The sequence below is a fragment of the Nicotiana tabacum genome, chromosome 3 (assembly GCF_000715075.1).
Source record: "Nicotiana tabacum cultivar K326 chromosome 3, ASM71507v2, whole genome shotgun sequence".
NCBI lineage: Eukaryota > Viridiplantae > Streptophyta > Magnoliopsida > Solanales > Solanaceae > Nicotiana > Nicotiana tabacum.
In genome coordinates this window covers 114,365,124-114,383,958 of record NC_134082.1, presented here as the reverse complement: position 1 = coordinate 114,383,958, position 18,835 = coordinate 114,365,124, and the positions used below count along the sequence as shown (strand labels likewise).

The window sequence follows — 18,835 nt, the reverse complement described above, 5'->3', positions numbered from 1 at the left end:
TTATTTATATTTGATTGCGTCGCACGTATGATTCGCGAGCGGGGTAATAGATGCATCTATGGTTCGTGCCATTCGACCCTCTGGCAGTGCATATTTTAAATATTTGTTGGATCGGGTCGTACGACCTCGGCATGATTTCGCGCATGCTTGTAATGCTTGCTTGAGATTTACAAATTGATATTGCCTCCCTGGTATGAGATAAATTGATAAATAATGGATTATGAATTTGGAGACTTCTAAATATAAAAAGGAATGTTTACTTGTTTCTTGACTTACTTGAGTTTACTGCCGTTTTTAATAAATTCATGATTATTTGCATTATTAATATATTATTATTGGACCACTAGTAAGTGTCGAAGTCGACCTCTCGTCTCTACTTCTTTGAGGTTAGACAGGATACTTACTGGGTACACGTTGTTTTTGTACTCATACTACACTTGCTGTGCATTTTTGTTGCACACGCACATGTATGTCTAGTGGCCTAGTTGGGCGCAGCGGCATGGTTGATATAGAGACTTAGGTGAGCTGCACCTCTCGAGACAACCCGCAGCCAACAGAGTCTCCTTTAGAGTATTGTACTGTATTTTTATTTTTGTCCAATTTGTATTTCGGACAGTTGGTGTATTACATTATTCCCTAGAAACTGCTCATGCAGTTGTGACACCGGGTTCTGGGATGATTATGGGGTATTTTGTATTAACTTCTAAACATTCTTTTAATTATTTTGTAAAGATTATCTTTTACTATCCAAATTAAAGGAAAATCATAGTTTTCACAATTATTTATACGAGAATTTAATTAAGTATTTATGGTTGGCTTGCCTGACAGCGGTGTTCAGCGCCATCACGACCCTTAGTGGATTTTGGGTCGTGACACCAGGTATTTCCGCACATAAAGACCAATTATCGCACCTGCAGTTTTCACTTAAGGGCCAACTTCCGCATCTGCGGTTAGAACCTCGCACCCGCGGCCCCGCAGGGGCGCTAGGAGCTCCCCACTTGCGATCCATCTCCAATTGACCAAAACCGCTTCTGCGACCTCCTTCACGCATCGGCGACACAGCACCTACGGTCCCCTATCCGCAGGTGCGGTTATGATAGGAACCTCCAAAATACATTCTGATCACGCTCCTAAGTCCCAAATCACCTAACGATGCTATCCGAACCATAAAAATCAAATTTCGAGATCATTTACTCTCAAGTCAACATCTGGTTGACTTTTCCAACTAAAAGGCCAATTTAATAGACTAAGTGTCTCATTCCTCTACGAAACCACTCTGAACCCAAACTAGCCAACACGATGCGATGAAATACAACTGAACAACACAAAAAGAAGCAGAAATGGGGGAAACTGAGCGGTAACTCATGAAACGACCGGCCGGGTCGTTACATCCTTCCCCTCTTAAACAAACGTTCATCCTCGAACGAGTCAAGAAACATATCTGAAGCCTCAAACATGTGAGGATATCTGCTCCGCATATCCCGCTCGGTCTCTCAGGTAGCCTCCTCCACGGGCCGACCTCTCCACTGCACTTTCATTGAAGCTACATCCTTTGATCTCAACTTTCAGACCTGCCACTCCAAAATAGCCACTAGCTCTACATCATAAGTCATATCACCGTCTAATTGAACCGTGCTGAAATCCAAAACATGATACATATAGCCACTATACTTCCGGAGCATAGAAACATGAAATATCGGATGCACACTCGACAAGCTAGGTGGCAAAGCCAGCTCATAAGCCACCTCCCCAATCCTCCGAAGCATCTCAAAAGGCCTAATGAACCTGGGACTCAATTTACCCTTCTTCCCAAATCTCATAACACCCTTCATAGGTGAAACCTTCAATAGAACCTTCTCCCCAACCATGTAGGACACGTCACGAACCTTCCTATCAGCATAACTCTTTTGTCTTGACTGCGTTATACGAAGCCGCTCTTGAATCACCTTCACCTTGTCCAAAGCATCCTGCACCAAGTCTGTACCCAAAAGCCTAGCCTCACCTGGCTCAAACCAACCAATTGGAGATCTACATTGTCTCCCATATAAATCCTCATGTGGAGCCATTTGAATACTCGACTGATAACTATTGTTATAAGCAAACTTCGCGAGCGGTATGGTTATGATTTATGCGTGTTTCTTTCATCATTGGCAGTATACGAGAGTGTTGGAATGAGGCTTTACTTGATAAGAGGTTTATAACCAGTATTGGGTTGTATGAGCAGTTGTTGTGGTTAGAAGTTATCGCTATGAGCATTTGAGTTATGTGGTATATCATATGATTTCATCTTGAGATGTGGTTATGGCTTGATACAGCGTGTTCGGACTTATTCAGTGTGTAGATGTGAGATTCAGATCCCATAGATAATTTCGGAAGTGGAAATTTGGTTCTAAGGTTATGGGCTAGGGTGAATTATGAAATTTCAGTTATGTTGTGCTATCGGACCTATATGGGATAGGGAAACATGGGATCACCCCCGAGTATGTGTATGATAAGGTTATACAGCGATTTGATGGCTTTTGGAACAATTTTGGGCATGTTCGATGACAAACATTTGTTTAAGAGAGGGAGGATGTAACGATCCGGCCGGTCGTTTCATGCGTTATAGCCTTGTTTCCCCCATTTCTACTTCTTTATATGCTATTCAGCTGTATTATGTGGTATCGGGTTGGTTGGTTGGGGTTCGGAGTGGTTTTGGAGAGGAATGAGACACTTAGTCTCTTTTGAGTAAGCTTAAGTTGGAAAAGTCATCCGGATGTTGACTTATGTGTAGAAGGTCTCGGATGTAAATTCTGACGGTTCGGTTAGCTCCATTAGGTAATTTTGGGCTTAGGAGCGTGTTCGGAATGTGGTTTGAAGGTCCGTGGTAGATTTAGGCTTGAATTGGTGAAAGTGGAAATTTGGCATTTTTCCGTCGGCAGTGAAAATCATGATATCAGGGCCGGAACGGAATTCCGGAAATTGGAGTAAGTCCGTAGTGTCATTTGTGACGTGTGTGCAAAATTTCAATTCATTCGGAGCTGCTTTGATAGGTTTCGGCGTCGTTTGTGAAATTTGAAAGTTTATAAGTTCTTACACTTGAATTCGAGGTTGATTTAGTGTTTTGGCATTGTTTTGAGTGATTCGAAGGCTTGACTAAGTTTTAATGACGTTATGGAATGTGTTGGCATGTTTGGTTGAGGTCCCGAGGGCCTTGGGTGTGTTTCGGATGCCCAATGGGACATTTTTAAACTTGAAAATTTGGCAGATTTGTTGGTGTTCTGTTGCAGAAAGATTGTTCTTCGCGATCGTGTAGGCTTGTTTGGAGCAGAGGCGAGTTTGTGCTATGCGATCGCAGTGATTGGAACGCGATCGCGTGCTTGGGTGCTGATGTGCTTCGCGAACGCGTGGTAATGCCGTGTTCGCATAGAGGTAGCAAGCTGTGGTGAGGTGAGATGAATTGTTCTATGCGATCGCGTGGGAAAGGTCGTGATCGTGTGAGTTGGTCAAGCAGTGCTTCGCGATCGCGTGGGTAGTTCTACGATCGCATAAGGTTAAGATGAGGGGCAGTCCATTTTGGGCTTCGCGATCGCGAGGCAATTTCCGCGATCGCGATGAAGGAAATGTCTGGGCAGAATATTTAAGTTCAAAAATGAGGGCTTGAGTCCATAATTCCAAAAACTCAATAGAGAGCTTGGGAGAAGGCGATTTTGGAGGGGATTTTCAGAGAAATAATTGGGGTAAGTGTTCTTCACTCAAATTTGGTTAAATTCCATGATTGTGTCTTGATTTTTATCATTTAATTTGGGAATTTGGGGTGAAAATTGGGAAAAATAGAAGAAAATTTGGAGAGTTGATTTTGGGGATTTGGATGGTCATTTGATGTTGGATTTTGTTGAATTTCATATGGGTAGACTCGTGAGTGAATGACCTTTCTAGTTTTGCAATTTTTGTCGGATTCCGAGACGTGGGCTCGGGGGGGGGGGGGGGGGTTTGGGTGAATTTCGGGATTTTGGTTTGAATTGATGGTTTTTCGTTTGGAATTGATTCCTTGGCCTATATTGATTGCGTTGCATTGCTCTTGGTTAGATTCGGGACGTTTGGAGGCCAATTCTAGAGGCAAAGGCGTAGTGGAGTAGGATTTGGCTTGGTTTGAGATAAGTAACGCTTCCAAACTTGGTTCTGAGGGTTCGAAACCCCGAACTATGTGTTATATGATTAAATATTAAGGTGACGCAAATGCCAAGTGACGAGCGTGTGGGCGTGCACCATGAGAATTGTGGCCTGGTTCATTCCATGGCACCGCTTAGTGACTCTTTCTTATTGATATCTGTGTTGTGATTATATGATTAAGGAAATGAACTGTAAATTATGCTAATTATCATGTTAGGGCTTCACGCCAATGCTGTTGAAGACCCGAGTGGTCGTTTCTTGCTGTCATCTCATTAGTTTCATTGATATCCTGTACTCAATCTTGTTCATGCATATCATATCATGTCTCAGTCTCGGTTGTTGTTATTTTGGCACATCATATCATTGGTTCGGGCTAGTTTTATGGCATTGTGAGCCCATGTGTGTGAGACTGGAGAGTGATGACTGAGTGAGGTCGAGAGCCTGATTATGAGTGACAGTTATGGGATCGGGCTGCACGCTGTAGCAGATTATTGATATGCCTTCGTTGGCTTGTTATAGCGCTTGGGCTGAAAGGATCCCCTCTGGAGTCTACACACCCTCAGTGAGCGCAAATGATATTTTGAGGGATGGATTTCCCTAGATATGGATTTGTTCGAAGTATTGATATCTGAGATGGATTTCTCCCCAGGATTGGAATGCCCCTTTACCTCGGTATCGAGTGACTTATAGTCAGTGATGAGTATGTTCCGGGATGGATTTCCCTGGGCCGGATGGCCATATGCGATACCGAGTGGTTGAGTGTATATATATATATACTTAGAGATGGATTTCTCCTCAGGGTTGATTACCCTTGTTTCCTCGATACTGGTAGACTTGCAGTTAGTGTTGTATATGTTCCGGGATGGATTTCCCAAGGTCGGAAGGCCATATGCAGTACCGAGCGATTGAGCACTTGAGAGTGGAAGCATACGGTGCATTTTCATGCATTTTTGGCGTTGACATGTAGAGTTTTGCTGAGCCTTATTACTTCACATTGTTCGGATTGGTATTTACTTTACTGTTGAGTTGGATAATTGAATTGCCAGCATGCCTACTTTTCTGTTTAGTTTAATTATGTTATAATTGCTGAGGTTTAGTTCATTACTACCTATCAGTCCATAGTTTGGACTTGTTACTTACTGAGTTGGAGTACTCACGTTACCCGTTGCACCTTGTGTGCAGATCCAGGTATCTCAGGTCGCGGTAGCGGCTGTTGACTATTCCAGTCGCGGATTATCACCAGGGATAGCAAGGTAGCTGCCTAGCGATCACAGTCCTGCCTTTCTCCTTCTTTATCTTCCTTCTAGTATACTTGGCTACTTTTAGACTATTTTTGGTCTTGTTATGTTTCGGAACAATTGTAGTATTGCTCATGACTTAGTGACACCCGAGGTTGGGCTTTTATTTCCGCATTTTAGTTTTTGACTTTATATCTTTTATGAAAATTTCAGTTGAAAAAGGTTGTTGTTTAAGTTTTAATGAAATGTTGAACTATTTTGGGAATGTGTCAGTTGGCCTAATTCCATGATAGGCGCCATCATGACCGGGTTGGTTTTGGGGTCGTGACAGTAGTCATTAACTTACAATTACAAGTTTAAAAGCTAAGGACACTTAGTCCTGAACTTAGACTTACAATCTCAAAAGTTAAGGACACTTAATCCTTAACTTAGAGTTACAAGCTCAAAATTTTAGGACATTTAGTCATGAAGTTAGACTTGGAAGCTCAATACACTTAGTCCTGAATTTAAAATTCAAGTTCAAGACACAAAATGTAAGCAATTAAGAAATAATGAATACATTTAGGGACTTACACTTTTTTGTGACCTTTCCTTTTCTCCTTGCCCAACCACCCAATGAATTTCTTCAATAAGTTTTCATCATCTTTGACATAATGAAAAATACATGTACGAGTATATTTTGATTTTATCCAGCCTGTATACTCGTGAGTATTTTCATTGTGCGCCATCGATGTTCCTGTTTTTCTTTTCTGTTCAAAAGGAGATTTCAATTGCCAATTAAGCTTCTTATTCCTTTTCCCTCAACCAAGCTCTTCTCCAACATTTCCTTCAACCTCCATAGACAAACCCTCATCAATGCTCATTTGTGTAGTCGGAGGAGTAGGAGTAAGAATAGCAACTGATGAACCCATCAAAACCAATACTATCTCTCTTCCTTTTCCTAGTATATTGGTTAACGGCTTCGTCTTTGTTTTGCTCTACAAGCAACACTACATATACATTAGTTTGCTACAAATTGTCAATTCTAGGACAAATTGTCAAAAGAAGAGACAAAAACTAAGGACCTAATTTTTTAAATGTCCTGACAATTTGAATTATGAATACAATATTAAGGACACAATCAATACCTGTGTTGGTCACGCTGCCTTCTTGTATTTCTTTAACAGACAATGGAGCTGACATATTGGTTGCATTTTCTTTATCTTGCAATTGTTCTCCATGTTCTTCGATTGCAAGTTCACAAAATTCTATAAAATATTTACAAGAGCTAACACAATTAGTACTTGTTACTAATCTTTGATTAAAACTCCGTCTAATCTTTTGCAACTGTCAAGATCATGCCAGTTAAATCATTATCTTGACTAGTATTTTTTTGGCTTCCAATATTGTCTGTAAGAGAGAGAGGTGTAAAGATATCATATGTTCCTTCTATAAATTTGCAAACAATCTCACTTATGCTTGTTCCTTGGGTATTTTCTATGTCTTGAGAGTGTCCTCCACTTCTCTCTTTTGAAATTTCATCATCTTGATAGTCCACTCCATCTTCTTTCCTTGCAGCTTTAAAAGATTCTATAACATTTACAAATAATACTTGTTACTAATAGTTTACTAAAACTAACATTCAACATATCATGAAAATTCCATCTAACCTTGATTGACATCATTTTGAATTCCAATCTTCTCTTTAAGTGAGAGAAGTGTAGATAGATCATATATTCCTTAAACACATTTTCATACAATCTCACTTATACTTGTTCCCAATGAATTTTCTAAATCCTGAGATTGCACTCCATATTTACAAATTATTTCTAGTACACTTGTCTCTTTTGGATTTTCCTGGTCTTGACATTCCACTCCGTCTTGAACTTTCACTCCATCAAAAGATTCTACACACATTTGTAATCACAAAAAGTTTATATGTATTACGCTATTGAATATAAATTTCAATAACAAATTCAAAAACTGTATCTAACCTTTTCCAATTTTGATGCCAATATCAATTTCATCTTCTAGATGTGCATATCTTAATCGCTTTTATAACGATCTTCTACATGCACATCTATATCACTACATTGATCATCAACTGCATCTTTGCTAAATGGAACACTAGGTTCTCTCTCTATGGTCCTTTCATGAGGTTTGTCAAGAAGCTTCAATAAGGTATCAATCTTTGATCCTAGGTTTTTCTTTAAATCTTGTGACATAGTATTTAAAATAAGAATCAGAATGTTAGCATAGAGGTACAAGCAAAGAAAGTAAGGACAGACAGTTCCTTAACTTAGAGCTACATGTACAGAAATTAAGGACAGATAGTCCTGAACTTAGAGTTCCAAGTTCAAAAAATAAGGACATGTAGTCCTGAACTTAGAGTTACAAGTTAAAAAGTTAAGGACATGTAGCCCTGAACTTAGAGTTACAAGTTAAAAATTTAAGGACAAGTAGTCCTATACTTCAAGTTACAAGCACAGAAATTAAGGAAAGGTCGTCCTTAACTTAGAGTTACAAGAACTGAAATTAAGGACAGGTAGTCCTGAACTTCGAGTTCCAAGTTCAAAAGTTAAGGATATGTAGTCCTGAACTTCAAGTTACAAGCTCACAAATTAAGGACACTTGGTCCTTAACTTAGACAAGCACAGAAATTAAGGACAAGTAGCCCTTAACTTACAGTTACAAGAACAGAAATTAAGGACAGGTAGTCCTGAACTTCGAGTTCCAAGTTCAAAAGTTAAGGACATGTAGTCCTGAACTTACAGTTACAAGTTCAAAAGTTAAGGATAGGAAATCCTAGACTTAGAGTTACAAGCACAGAAATTATGGATATTACCTTGATGTCATTTCGAATCCTTTTTTTTGATAAATCTATTCTTTGATGTATTCTAGTACTCTCTACTTGCATATCCTTTTTGAACTTCTCCGATAATCTCTGAATCAAAAACCGTAAAAATAAAAAAGTCTCTTAAGCAAAAATAAGCAAATAAAAAACTAATGGTATTCAAAGACAGAAAACCTACGTTAACAATTTCCTTAAGCAAGTCTTTATCAATTTGTGTTGAAGGCATTGAACTTTAAGTTTGAGACAATGGCACATGCACACTAGCGGGCTCCGTATCTTCTTCCCAAGAAAGAAATGGTACCATCTCGAGCAACTGATACAACTATTATATAAGAAAAAAAAACGTAAGTATTCAGAACTAAAACACATAAACAAAAAAAATAGCTAGTAATCCAATTAACTTACTTTTTCATTATGGAAGTACTTTTTACATAAGGTGTCATAATGTGAAGATTTCATATCTGAATAACATAACATTCGAGGGAACCCACCTTCTCTGAAGTTCACAAATTGTTTTTCCTGAAAAATTGGGAATACTTCCATCACTGTCTTTGTCTTTATCTTTCTCTTTCTCTTTCTCTTCCCATCAACATAGATTCAACAAAATAAATTGTTGCCAACTTCACCGCATCGCCATGGCTGCCTACAAATGAGGCAGCTGTACCATATGGGTGACTAGTAATAAAATGCCACAAATCGCCTAACTCGATTCTATCCTTTCCAGGGAAGTAGACTTTCGAAAGCCTATTCTCTCTTTCACCCAAAACTTTGAAGTCCACTGAAGAAGAATATTTCAACCCGATAATTATCTGGAACGCTTCACGTGTAAACTTCACTTCATGATCAAAAACCTTGAATGTCATTGAATTCGATTCATTGACTACAATTTTTGAGACAACACACACAATGAATAAGTTTACCACAGAACTTCACACGGAAAAAGTTTCCGAAAACACCATCCCTCAACTTCTTCCATTGTGTGTTCGACAAGAAACTTTTTATTGTTTCCTTATACTGAAAATCTCCTTTCCAATAGCTCATCGAATTACATCAATCATTAAACTCGAAAACACGACCTCCTTCCATTAGCACACTACAAAGAAGGAAATAGAACGTAAAAATTAGGACTATTTTTCTGAAATGTCCTTAATATTTAAACTAAAAAACTAAAATCCAGAACCTAAGTAGATTCATCTTTAATAGAAGCACAATTAACTAAAATTAGCTTACAAATTCTTAGGACTATTTTTCTGAAATGTCCTTAATATTTAAACTAAAAAACTAAAATTCAGGACCTAATTAGATTCATCTTTAATAGAAGCGCATTTAACTAAAATTCCTAAGCACAGTTAGCTTACAGATTTCTAGGACTATTTTTCGGAAATGTCCTTAATATTTAAACTAAAGACTAAAATCAAGGACCTAAGTAGATGCATCTTTAATAGAAGAATAGTTAACTAAAATTCCTAAGCACAGTTAGCTTACAGATTCCTAGGACTATTTTTCTGAAATATCCTTAATATTTAAACTAAAAAACTAAAATCCAGGACCTAATTAAACTCATCTTTGATAGAAGCACAGTTAATTAAAATTAGCTTACAAATTCTAGGACTATTTTTCTGAAACGTCCTTAATATTTAAACTAAAAAACTAAAATCCAGGACCTAATTAGATTCATCTTTAATAGAAGCACAATTAACTAAAATTCCTAAGCACAGTTAGCTTACAGATTCCTAGGACTATTTTTCTGAAATGTCCTTAATATTTACACTAAAAAACTAAAATCAAGGACCTAAGTAGATGCATCTTTAATAGAAGAACAGTTAACTAAAATTCCTAAGCACAGTTAGCTTACAGATTCCTAGGATTATTTTTCTGAAATGTTCTTAATATTTAAACTAAAAAACTAAAATTCAGGACCTAATTGCATAAAAGTAAAATTGAAAACATACCAGTTCGCTGGTTCACTACAGAGACGATAGATAAAGGAGAAGAGATTAAGTTGAACAAAGTATACACAAAGAATTGTCGTGGGCTGGGCAGGAACAAAATCTCACAAAGAGTTGCATGCAGGAACAATATTGAGAGAGCGAAATTTTGCCTCTGAAATTTTGCCTCTAAAGTGTATAAAGGAAGGATTTGGGAATAAAAGAAATAGAATAAATGGTAAAATGTCTTTTCATATTTATTTTAATAGAATAGTGACTATTTTTACTCAACATTTGAATTGGTGGATAAAAAATAAACACCACCTTATTTAGTGGCTACCACACGCCATTTTTACCCAAACTATCCAAACAATCTCTAAATCAAATAGTAGTTGAAGGTCATTTCCAAAAGTAGGAGGGAATTTCTAGAATTTCTGAAGGAATTCAGACGTGAATGTAATTGACCAAAACATTAGCTCGCAGCCGATAGCTGATAGCTCCGATAATTACTAAACTGAGAAAGTGCAGCGAACATGTTCGGAAGGAGAAGATTTTTGTCGTTTCCGATGGTAATTGGCGCTGTTATGTAAGTTTTTTATTACCCTTCCTCCATACTAGTTTTGCTTAATATTAACAGCTGATATGCATCAGTATGGATTTATATTCTCTCAAGGATATTGCCCTGTACCCCTCTTCAAACAACAAACAGGAAAACCAGAACAAAAGATCCCAATTATACTTCGTCTTCTAGGTTTTCTTAAATCGTGAAAGTTGTTTGAAGAAATGTCTAAATGAAACTGCCCTCTTACCCTACCAAGAACATCAAAGAGGCAAACCCAAAAGAAGCCCATAAACTGGAAGTTCCAGTTTCTCATGATCATCTATTGAAGATAACGTGCTCGAAGAAATGTCATACTAATTTTTCATTAATGCGCAAGATATATAGAGGTCTCCCTTCATCTTATGATTACATTATAAAGAATTTCTATTCTTAGTTGTTCAATTGTTAATGTTCTCTTATTTACTGATAGCTTCAGGTGTTGTATAGGTTCAAGTCTCAAAGTAGTGTCTTATAGAGGCCATTTTTGACCTGTACTAAATCTAATGTGCTGTTCGCTTTCCCTTGATATTTGCAATTCCTCTTGTCCCTCCAGCAATCTAAGTCTGTGCTTAGCTTGCTTCACCTGCCTAGACAAAATTTTGGACTTCCGGAAAGCTGAAGATACGTCAACTTCATAGGTGCTCGCAATCTATCCTTTAGAGCAACTAAAATTGAGCCTAAAACCTCAATGAAATACCTCAGCATTTTTGGGGTCGACAATAAGGAGTATGAGACAGTCCACCAGATCTGGTTCCTCCTTCCTTGTACACAGCTAGACCCCTATCACTGGATCAATGAATTCCTTTGACCAATGGCTGAAAGTGAGTTGGAGAACATCCTCTATATCCAGCTCCCCGCAAACAAAATAGAGAGACAAAAAGAAGAAAAGCAAAAGAAAAACCTGCTTTCTTTCTCACTTTAACCCCTTTGTCTTCCTAGCTTCTGGTGTATGTACCTTTTGACAAGTTTCTGCTGCTGTGGTTGTCAGACAGTGTGACGATGTGATTTTTGACATATTTGTTGTATGGTTGCCAAGTATGCATTTTTGCATCTGTGGTGTATTTATTGATGTGCATTTTGACATATTGACAAGCTAGATACAGAGAAGGAGTTTATCAAAGAAAAAAAAATAAAAGAATCATTAATAGAGCATTGCCACTGCCCAAGCTGCCGCATCCATAGTGCTGCACCGTGCATCTATGTCTTGTGCTCAGAGATAAGTAAAGGAGCATTTGCCATTTGTGCTCAGAGATAAGTAAAGGAGCATTGGCCATTGTTCCATCTAATTATCAGATAAAAAATAGGTGTTTTTTTAAAATTAAAAACCAGTCACCCGGGCTATACTGACCCCGAGGTGATTGGGGGGGGGGGTTGGAAGGACCCCTACCCAAATATATAATAACCCAAAAGAAAGCACGGAGGAGGACATAAGCCTTTGCCTCCAAGAAAACATGAAGAATGAGAGAACTCACTCTTGTACAACATGCAAGAAAGGGACCTTTTAAGCATAGAGAGGACTCCTCTCTTGCCTTACCGTTCATAGAAATAGCATGAAATATGAAAATCAATGCTATATCATCAGAACTAAACCTAGTCAAATACATAATATCCATTCTTAATACATAATATCCATTCTTAGTTCTAATTCGGAAGTGGACATAGCCCCTTTGATCATTTTTCATTAGGGGTGACAAAACTAACCCAACCACATTTGACCCGCCCAACCCGTCCAAGTTTTAATGAGTTTGGGCTAGAACAATTTTGAAAATGGGGTGTTTTGGGCTAGCCCAAGTTAACCCATCAAAAATTATCAGCCCAAATGGACCATGATGATGCTTGACTCATAGAAATGCTTTATCTTAGAGTTCTACCTTGACTCATGTGCTACTTTTCCCATGTTTGGTTGGTTTAAATATTTTTTTTATGAATTTATTTTTTCTCCAATTAGAAAAAAATGTTTTCCCGAAAATGTTTTTCTTATCAAGAGAAGGAAAAATATTTTCCAAAACTCTTTTTTTAACCTTCCAAAACAAACTGCTGTTGACAAAATAATCATCAAACATGAAAAAAAATATGAAAATAAAGAAGAAACACATTATCACAACAGAAAAAATAATAAATAAAATTTATATCAATAAAATAAAGGACGGGTACTGAGCTATTTTTTAGGTATCACAATAAAATAAAAGAAAGTACTCATTTTATTGAAATGAAAGAAAATACTTTTTCTACAACATGAAAAGAAAATATTTTTTTTGTTGAAATAAAAGAAAATACTTTTTCTACAACAAGAAAAAAAAGTACTCATTTTGTGAAAAAGAAAAATACTTTTTCTACATCATGAAAAAAAAGTACTCATTTTGTGAAAAAAAAATATTTTCTACATCATGAAAAGAAAGTACTCTTTTTGTTGAAACAAAAGAAAATACTTTTTCTACAACATGAAAAGAAAGTACTCATTTTGTGAAAAAGAAAATACTTTTTCTACATCATGAAAAGAAAGTACTTATTTTATTGAAATGAAAGAAAATACTTTTTCTACATCATAAAAAGAAAATATTTATTTTGTTGAAATAAAAAAGAAAATACTCTATCTTAAACATTAAAAGAAAGTCTCTAAATGCTATTTTTATTTAGGGGTGGGGTGGGGGTTCCGGGGTAGGATGGGGGTTGGAGTGGGTGGGAAGTTCTAATTTTACTACTTTTTAATTTTTCTGATCTTTGATAGTATTATAAGATGAAGAACTATCAAATAAAATTCTATTTCCAAATTGAAGAAAGAAATCATTTGGCATGAATTGACATTTATTCCAAAACATAAGATAATTTTTATGTATGCTTGTTTAAAAGTTGAGAATATTGCAAAGATTTGGGTAAATTTGGGCGGATTGAGTTACAACCCATTGTTTAGCCCATCTTGAACCAACCCATCTTATTAACCCAAGTAAACTTTGGGCAGGGTTGGGCAATGACCCACTTAATGAGTTAGCACATCCCGATCAGCCCAAATACAGCCCAAACAACCCATATGCCACCCCTATTTTTCATTAAAGCTTTAACATTCCTGGATAATGAATTAGCTTGATTGAAAAATCTGTCATGTCTGTTATTAAGGCCCATGTTAGCAAGCGTATCAGCTACAAAGTTAGCTTCTACGTAGCAATGTCGTACCTGGCATCTACCTTGTATCAAAAGTTGTCTGATCTTCTGGATGTGTTCTCAACTGAACCTGAATCTTGTTATGTCCATTTATCATGTCAACCAGTATAAGTGAGTCAGATTCAACAATGATTCCATTGTAGCCATTGTCAAACACCACTGACCACCGCAATCCTTTAAGCCATTGTCAAAATCTCTTTGGATGGGGTTGTGTCTCTGAGTGTGTGTATCGTGGCATATGCATGCATAGGGGGCCCCACATGGGGGGTGCGGGGGTGGGGGGTTGTGGATTTCGGGTTGCTTAGATGGGCACAGCGTTTTACTAACTTAGCCTCAGGTCAAGCATATAAATGCAGATGGATTCCTTTTTTGTTCAAGTCCAAGAGAAGAGTGGAAATATATTCTTTCATGTAGACACCAGATGTAAGTGCACAACTGCAGTAGTATTTAGCTCTTATCCGTTGAACCTTCAATGAACATTAATCTAAGAAAGCCAAGGTACTTATATACGCAACCTGAATGGATATCATTAAATTTGTCAAACTTCGAGTTTCGTTTTCCTCTTTCTTTGACAACATATTGGTTTTGTGGGGCCTTGCAAGAGAGAAGGATGCTTTATGTTTCTTATGAGCTAGTGCTGCCTCTTTTAGCCCTTCAAGATACTTAACTGTGAATTTGTTAGTACTCCCTTGTAGCACTAGCAAATAACTGCTGCATATGCCTTTCTAATCCTCTTCTTCCTGGTAATTGCTGTGCGGGTTCTTCTACTGGTACTTTTTAACATTCTAACTCTTGAAAGTATTGGTATCCTCCCTTTTCTTGAATCATTACCTTTTGATGAATTCTGCCCTTTCTCAGCTGGGTTTTTGTAAGCCATGATTATCCCCTAAAAAAAATGCTAAGCTGATTAACCAGAATGTGTATGCGATGACTTTCTTGGAACCTAAGTAAAAATTCTGGAGTACGTTGTTCATGATAGAAGTAACAATTATTGGAGATTAAATTTTGTGTATTCTTCTAGTATACCAGCTTTATGCCTTTCTTGACCAGAACAGTTGCTGACATGGCTTTGGCATCTGAGTTGTTTAAGTTTATTCCTCAGAGCTCAGAAGTTATGACTTACATCCTCTAGACTTCAATGAATAATTTAGCACCTTTTACTTACGTTATGTTTACTTCCATTAGCTTGATCTTTTACTTGGCTAATCTGTAGAATTGGAGTTGTATCTGGGAAAGCTATATTTGCACAACCACTTGATGAATATTGGAAGAAGAAACTTCAGGAGGAACCAGCAGCAAAAGAAAATGATGGAAGCACCTCATAGTGTTTGATTGGGCGCCCATCTAAGCTGAACACCGTTGTATTTTTCTGTTGGCAGTTACTCTTTAGAAATGCTTTGTGCATCCACATCCACATCCATATCCAAATAGTTAATGACATCATGCTTTTGAAATTCCTCCCCTCAGTTGCTTCTACGAGACTACTCATCAAACTTATCCACTTCTTTTCTTGTCGAAATAGATATGCAAAAGCTACCAATGGGCAATACAGCTCGGGAGACATATTACATGACAATTTGGATAAATTTGTCGTTGTGTTATTTTACGTCTCTTTTATTTTCTTCCTTTTCTCTGCTCGCTTACTGCATCTGACTGATGCAGCCTGAAACTTGAAAGCCGTTCTCTTTTAGTATTTGGATGGAGAACCAAATTGATCATCTTAGAAAGCATGCTGATGACTGAAACATATTTATTCATTTTTAATTTTGAAGGATGGCACAAGAGAGCGGCTCTTTTTTTTTTTTTGTGGTTAAGGAGTTTATTGAGTTATGCACACAGGTTTGGGCCATAATCAGTCTGATCTCTATTGCGTATGGAATGAACTTACAATTCCGCAAATCACAAATCTTTAGCAATGCCACAAATGGAGTTTGCTTAAAACGGATACCCAGAGGCGGGCCCAGAATTTTTACGCGACGGAGACACAGTATTCTGCTCAACCAGTGCCCCACAAGTATTTTAATGTTCAGGGTGCTAAGTGCTTTAAATTAACCATTTTCAAAGTATATACATATACATGATTTCTGCCAAAGCTTATTTCTGCCACAGCATACGGGGTCCGGTGAAAGACATAGGTCCGCCTCTGCGGATATCTCATTCATCAATATTTCGGTTAAATGAGGCCTTCTGAAGTGTACCAATATTTTTGCTGCCTAATTTGTTGGTTTGGGTCCAATGATAAACCTGTAACTTGTAGCCTGTAGGTTTAAAACAAGGGATAATCAACTTTCTAGTGGTTCCTGTTTCTTGTGGTAATAAAATTGCTAGTGACTAAATATGCATTTTGAAAGAAATTCAGGAGCTCGTAAGATTCTTTACTGCCAATAATCTTGTTGATTTTGGCACATGCCATTAGTCACAAGCTATTCTTTGATTCATTTTTAACTTTTTAGCACTGGCTCATATATAGGAGCACCTGGCAATAGTTATTAACAAATTCAATTGTTGGCCTGAAGTGTGAGAAGAGACAAGACTTGACAATGGGCAGTGCAGATTTTAATCAGTTTATAGTCTTACAGATACCTCCACGAGCAAAAGAGCTAGTGCAGCGGTTGAGGGTTCTCGCTTATTAGCTAAGTAAAAGTTAATTCCTCTATTTTTTTAAAGCAAGGATTTCTATGATCATTAGTTTTAAGGCATAACTAAAGTAAGCTGCTCTTAAAATTTTCTTTTCTTACCTGAACCATGATCACTTCAACTGAAGGAAGATAAGGAAAAGAATCATAGCCAGGAGACGGGAGAAAAATACGGGCAAATTTACATTCACTTTGACAACTTGTATTAGTAAAATACAATCAATCAATCAAGTACAGAGCAACTACGTACAGTTACACCAACCAATATTCCCTTAACGAAAGAATGTAATAGGAAGTTTTACAAATGATAAAAGTACCTTCCCAAGATTCTATACTGAAACTTTAATTTGGAACCAAGATCCAAGGACCATTAAGTATGTGCAAACACAAAGTGAGGCAGACACTAACAGCAGTAGAAGACTTCCCACTCACATACCTATAAGCTTCAGCACTCGTATCAACAACCTCCTCCTGTATAACATCTACACTTCTTCTCAAATACTTCACCTCCTCTTGAACAACATCTATGCTTTTTCTCAAACACTCACGCAACTTTTCCAGCAGAAACTCCAGAAAAGATCTAACACTCTCAAAGGTCACCCTCCCAGTCAAATCAAGAATAAACCTCTTATTCTTTGGCGCTGCCAAAGTATAAGATACTTTATTTGTCCACCCATTGTACATGTTCTGGTCTTCATCCATAAATTGTTTGGCTTTGAAACTAAGTGGCAAAGACGAAGAATATATTTTTGAAGTGGTACCATCCATATCCATATCCATATCAGTACTTGTCAAAACTTTATGAGAAGTTTTGACAAAAGTTCCAATGGCACCACTACATATTGCCACTAACATGTCTCTCATTTTGGCTTCATGTTTGGGATTAGTCAACCCAGAAAAGATTTCATTATATGTGTTGATATTCATTGTCTTGTCAAGATAAACAGCAACAGCAGTGCTCACAAACAACTGTACGCAATTGCCTATTAATTCTCTGCACTTATCCTGGCATAGAACATCAACCCATCCTGGAACAGAATATTCAAATTCACAATCAGTACCATTGCCTTTCTTGTCCGAACAAAAAGCAAGAACCAAATTCTTGGCGAAGCTCCCAACAATTACAGAAGCAAAACCAGACCCTGCATCAGAAAACAACTTATCCAAAATATGGTCAAATGGGCCAGAATTTGCAACCCCAGAAACACCATTTTTCGCGGTTTCTTGCTGGTAACCTTTCACAACTCCCACAGTCAACGCACTTGTGACATTAACAACAGATTGTGAAAACTCATCTGACTTAGCAATCTTGGAAATCTGTTTCAAACTTCTAGGAATTTGAACAGAGTCAGATGCAATGAACTCCTTTAGATCTTTAGAGAGAATCCCAATTACATCAGCTGAATCAGACACCATTTCAGCTAAAGAAACAAAAGCACCTATAATTTTCAAAATTTTCTCCCTTTTTCTAACCATAGAAGGTGACCAATAAGCCCTATAAGCACCATAACTAGTGACACCAAGAGCTCCCAAAGCAACAACCAAGTTCCTATCTTTTCGAGTAAAATCCAAACCCTTTCGTACTAGTTTTAAATCCACATAATTCAAAGCCATATAATCACAATCTCCTAAAATCTTGGATTCTGGACTTCAATCTTTTTTAATGATCTCAACTCTCTAAAAGGGGTTTGAATATATGTTAACTTTGAAGAGATGTATACTAACCTGAAAAAGGAAAGTTTCTGTTTCTGACTTCTGACTATCTAGATTCTGGTGCAGACCGTCAGCAGCTAAGAAGGGAAAGGGGCATAGTAGAAATTATGAATGGGTAGATTGATAAGAACGACTTAAAATAAGACAGCTACCACGTCTACTCAGCTTTCAGCTTTCACGCTAGGTCGTTGCCTACATTTATTCAAAGATTTTTCTAATTCATTATATATGTTACGATAAATATTATATTATGGTGGATATCTACTCTTCCTCCATAATTTTTATGTCAAATGCTTAATGACATATTTTTTATGTTCAATGACATATTCCATAATATATTTTCTTCACTTTTCATGCCTATATAAAGGTCTTGTAATAGATAGTAAAATACACACAATTGAAGAAGAAAATTTCTTCCTTCTCTCTATCTCTATTTCTTGTTCATGTTTTACTAAATTGCTTTTATTTCTTGTTCATGTTTTACTAAATTGCTTTTATTTCATAACACGTTATCAGCACGAGTCTCTAACCAATTGTATATATATATCTACAAAAATTTTCCTACATCCGGAAAG

General features: G+C 37.2%; 1 protein-coding gene and 1 long non-coding RNA gene across 2 annotated transcripts; one reads left to right on the top strand and one right to left on the bottom strand.

Moving 5' to 3' along the window:
* The first annotated feature begins 10,481 nt into the window (after positions 1-10,481).
* LOC107763543 (uncharacterized) lies at positions 10,482-15,512 on the top strand. Its single transcript, XR_001643059.2, has 2 exons — positions 10,482-10,737; positions 15,125-15,512. It is a non-coding gene; the product is annotated as an uncharacterized LOC107763543 (long non-coding RNA).
* A 1,196-nt stretch (positions 15,513-16,708) lies between these two features.
* Positions 16,709-18,423, bottom strand: LOC107763544 (protein PHLOEM PROTEIN 2-LIKE A10). Its single transcript, XM_016582028.2, has one exon. The coding sequence runs from the start codon at positions 18,159-18,161 to the stop codon at positions 16,890-16,892; it is 1,272 nt and encodes a 423-aa protein (XP_016437514.1). The 5' UTR covers positions 18,162-18,423; the 3' UTR covers positions 16,709-16,889.
* Positions 18,424-18,835: the final 412 nt, after the last annotated feature.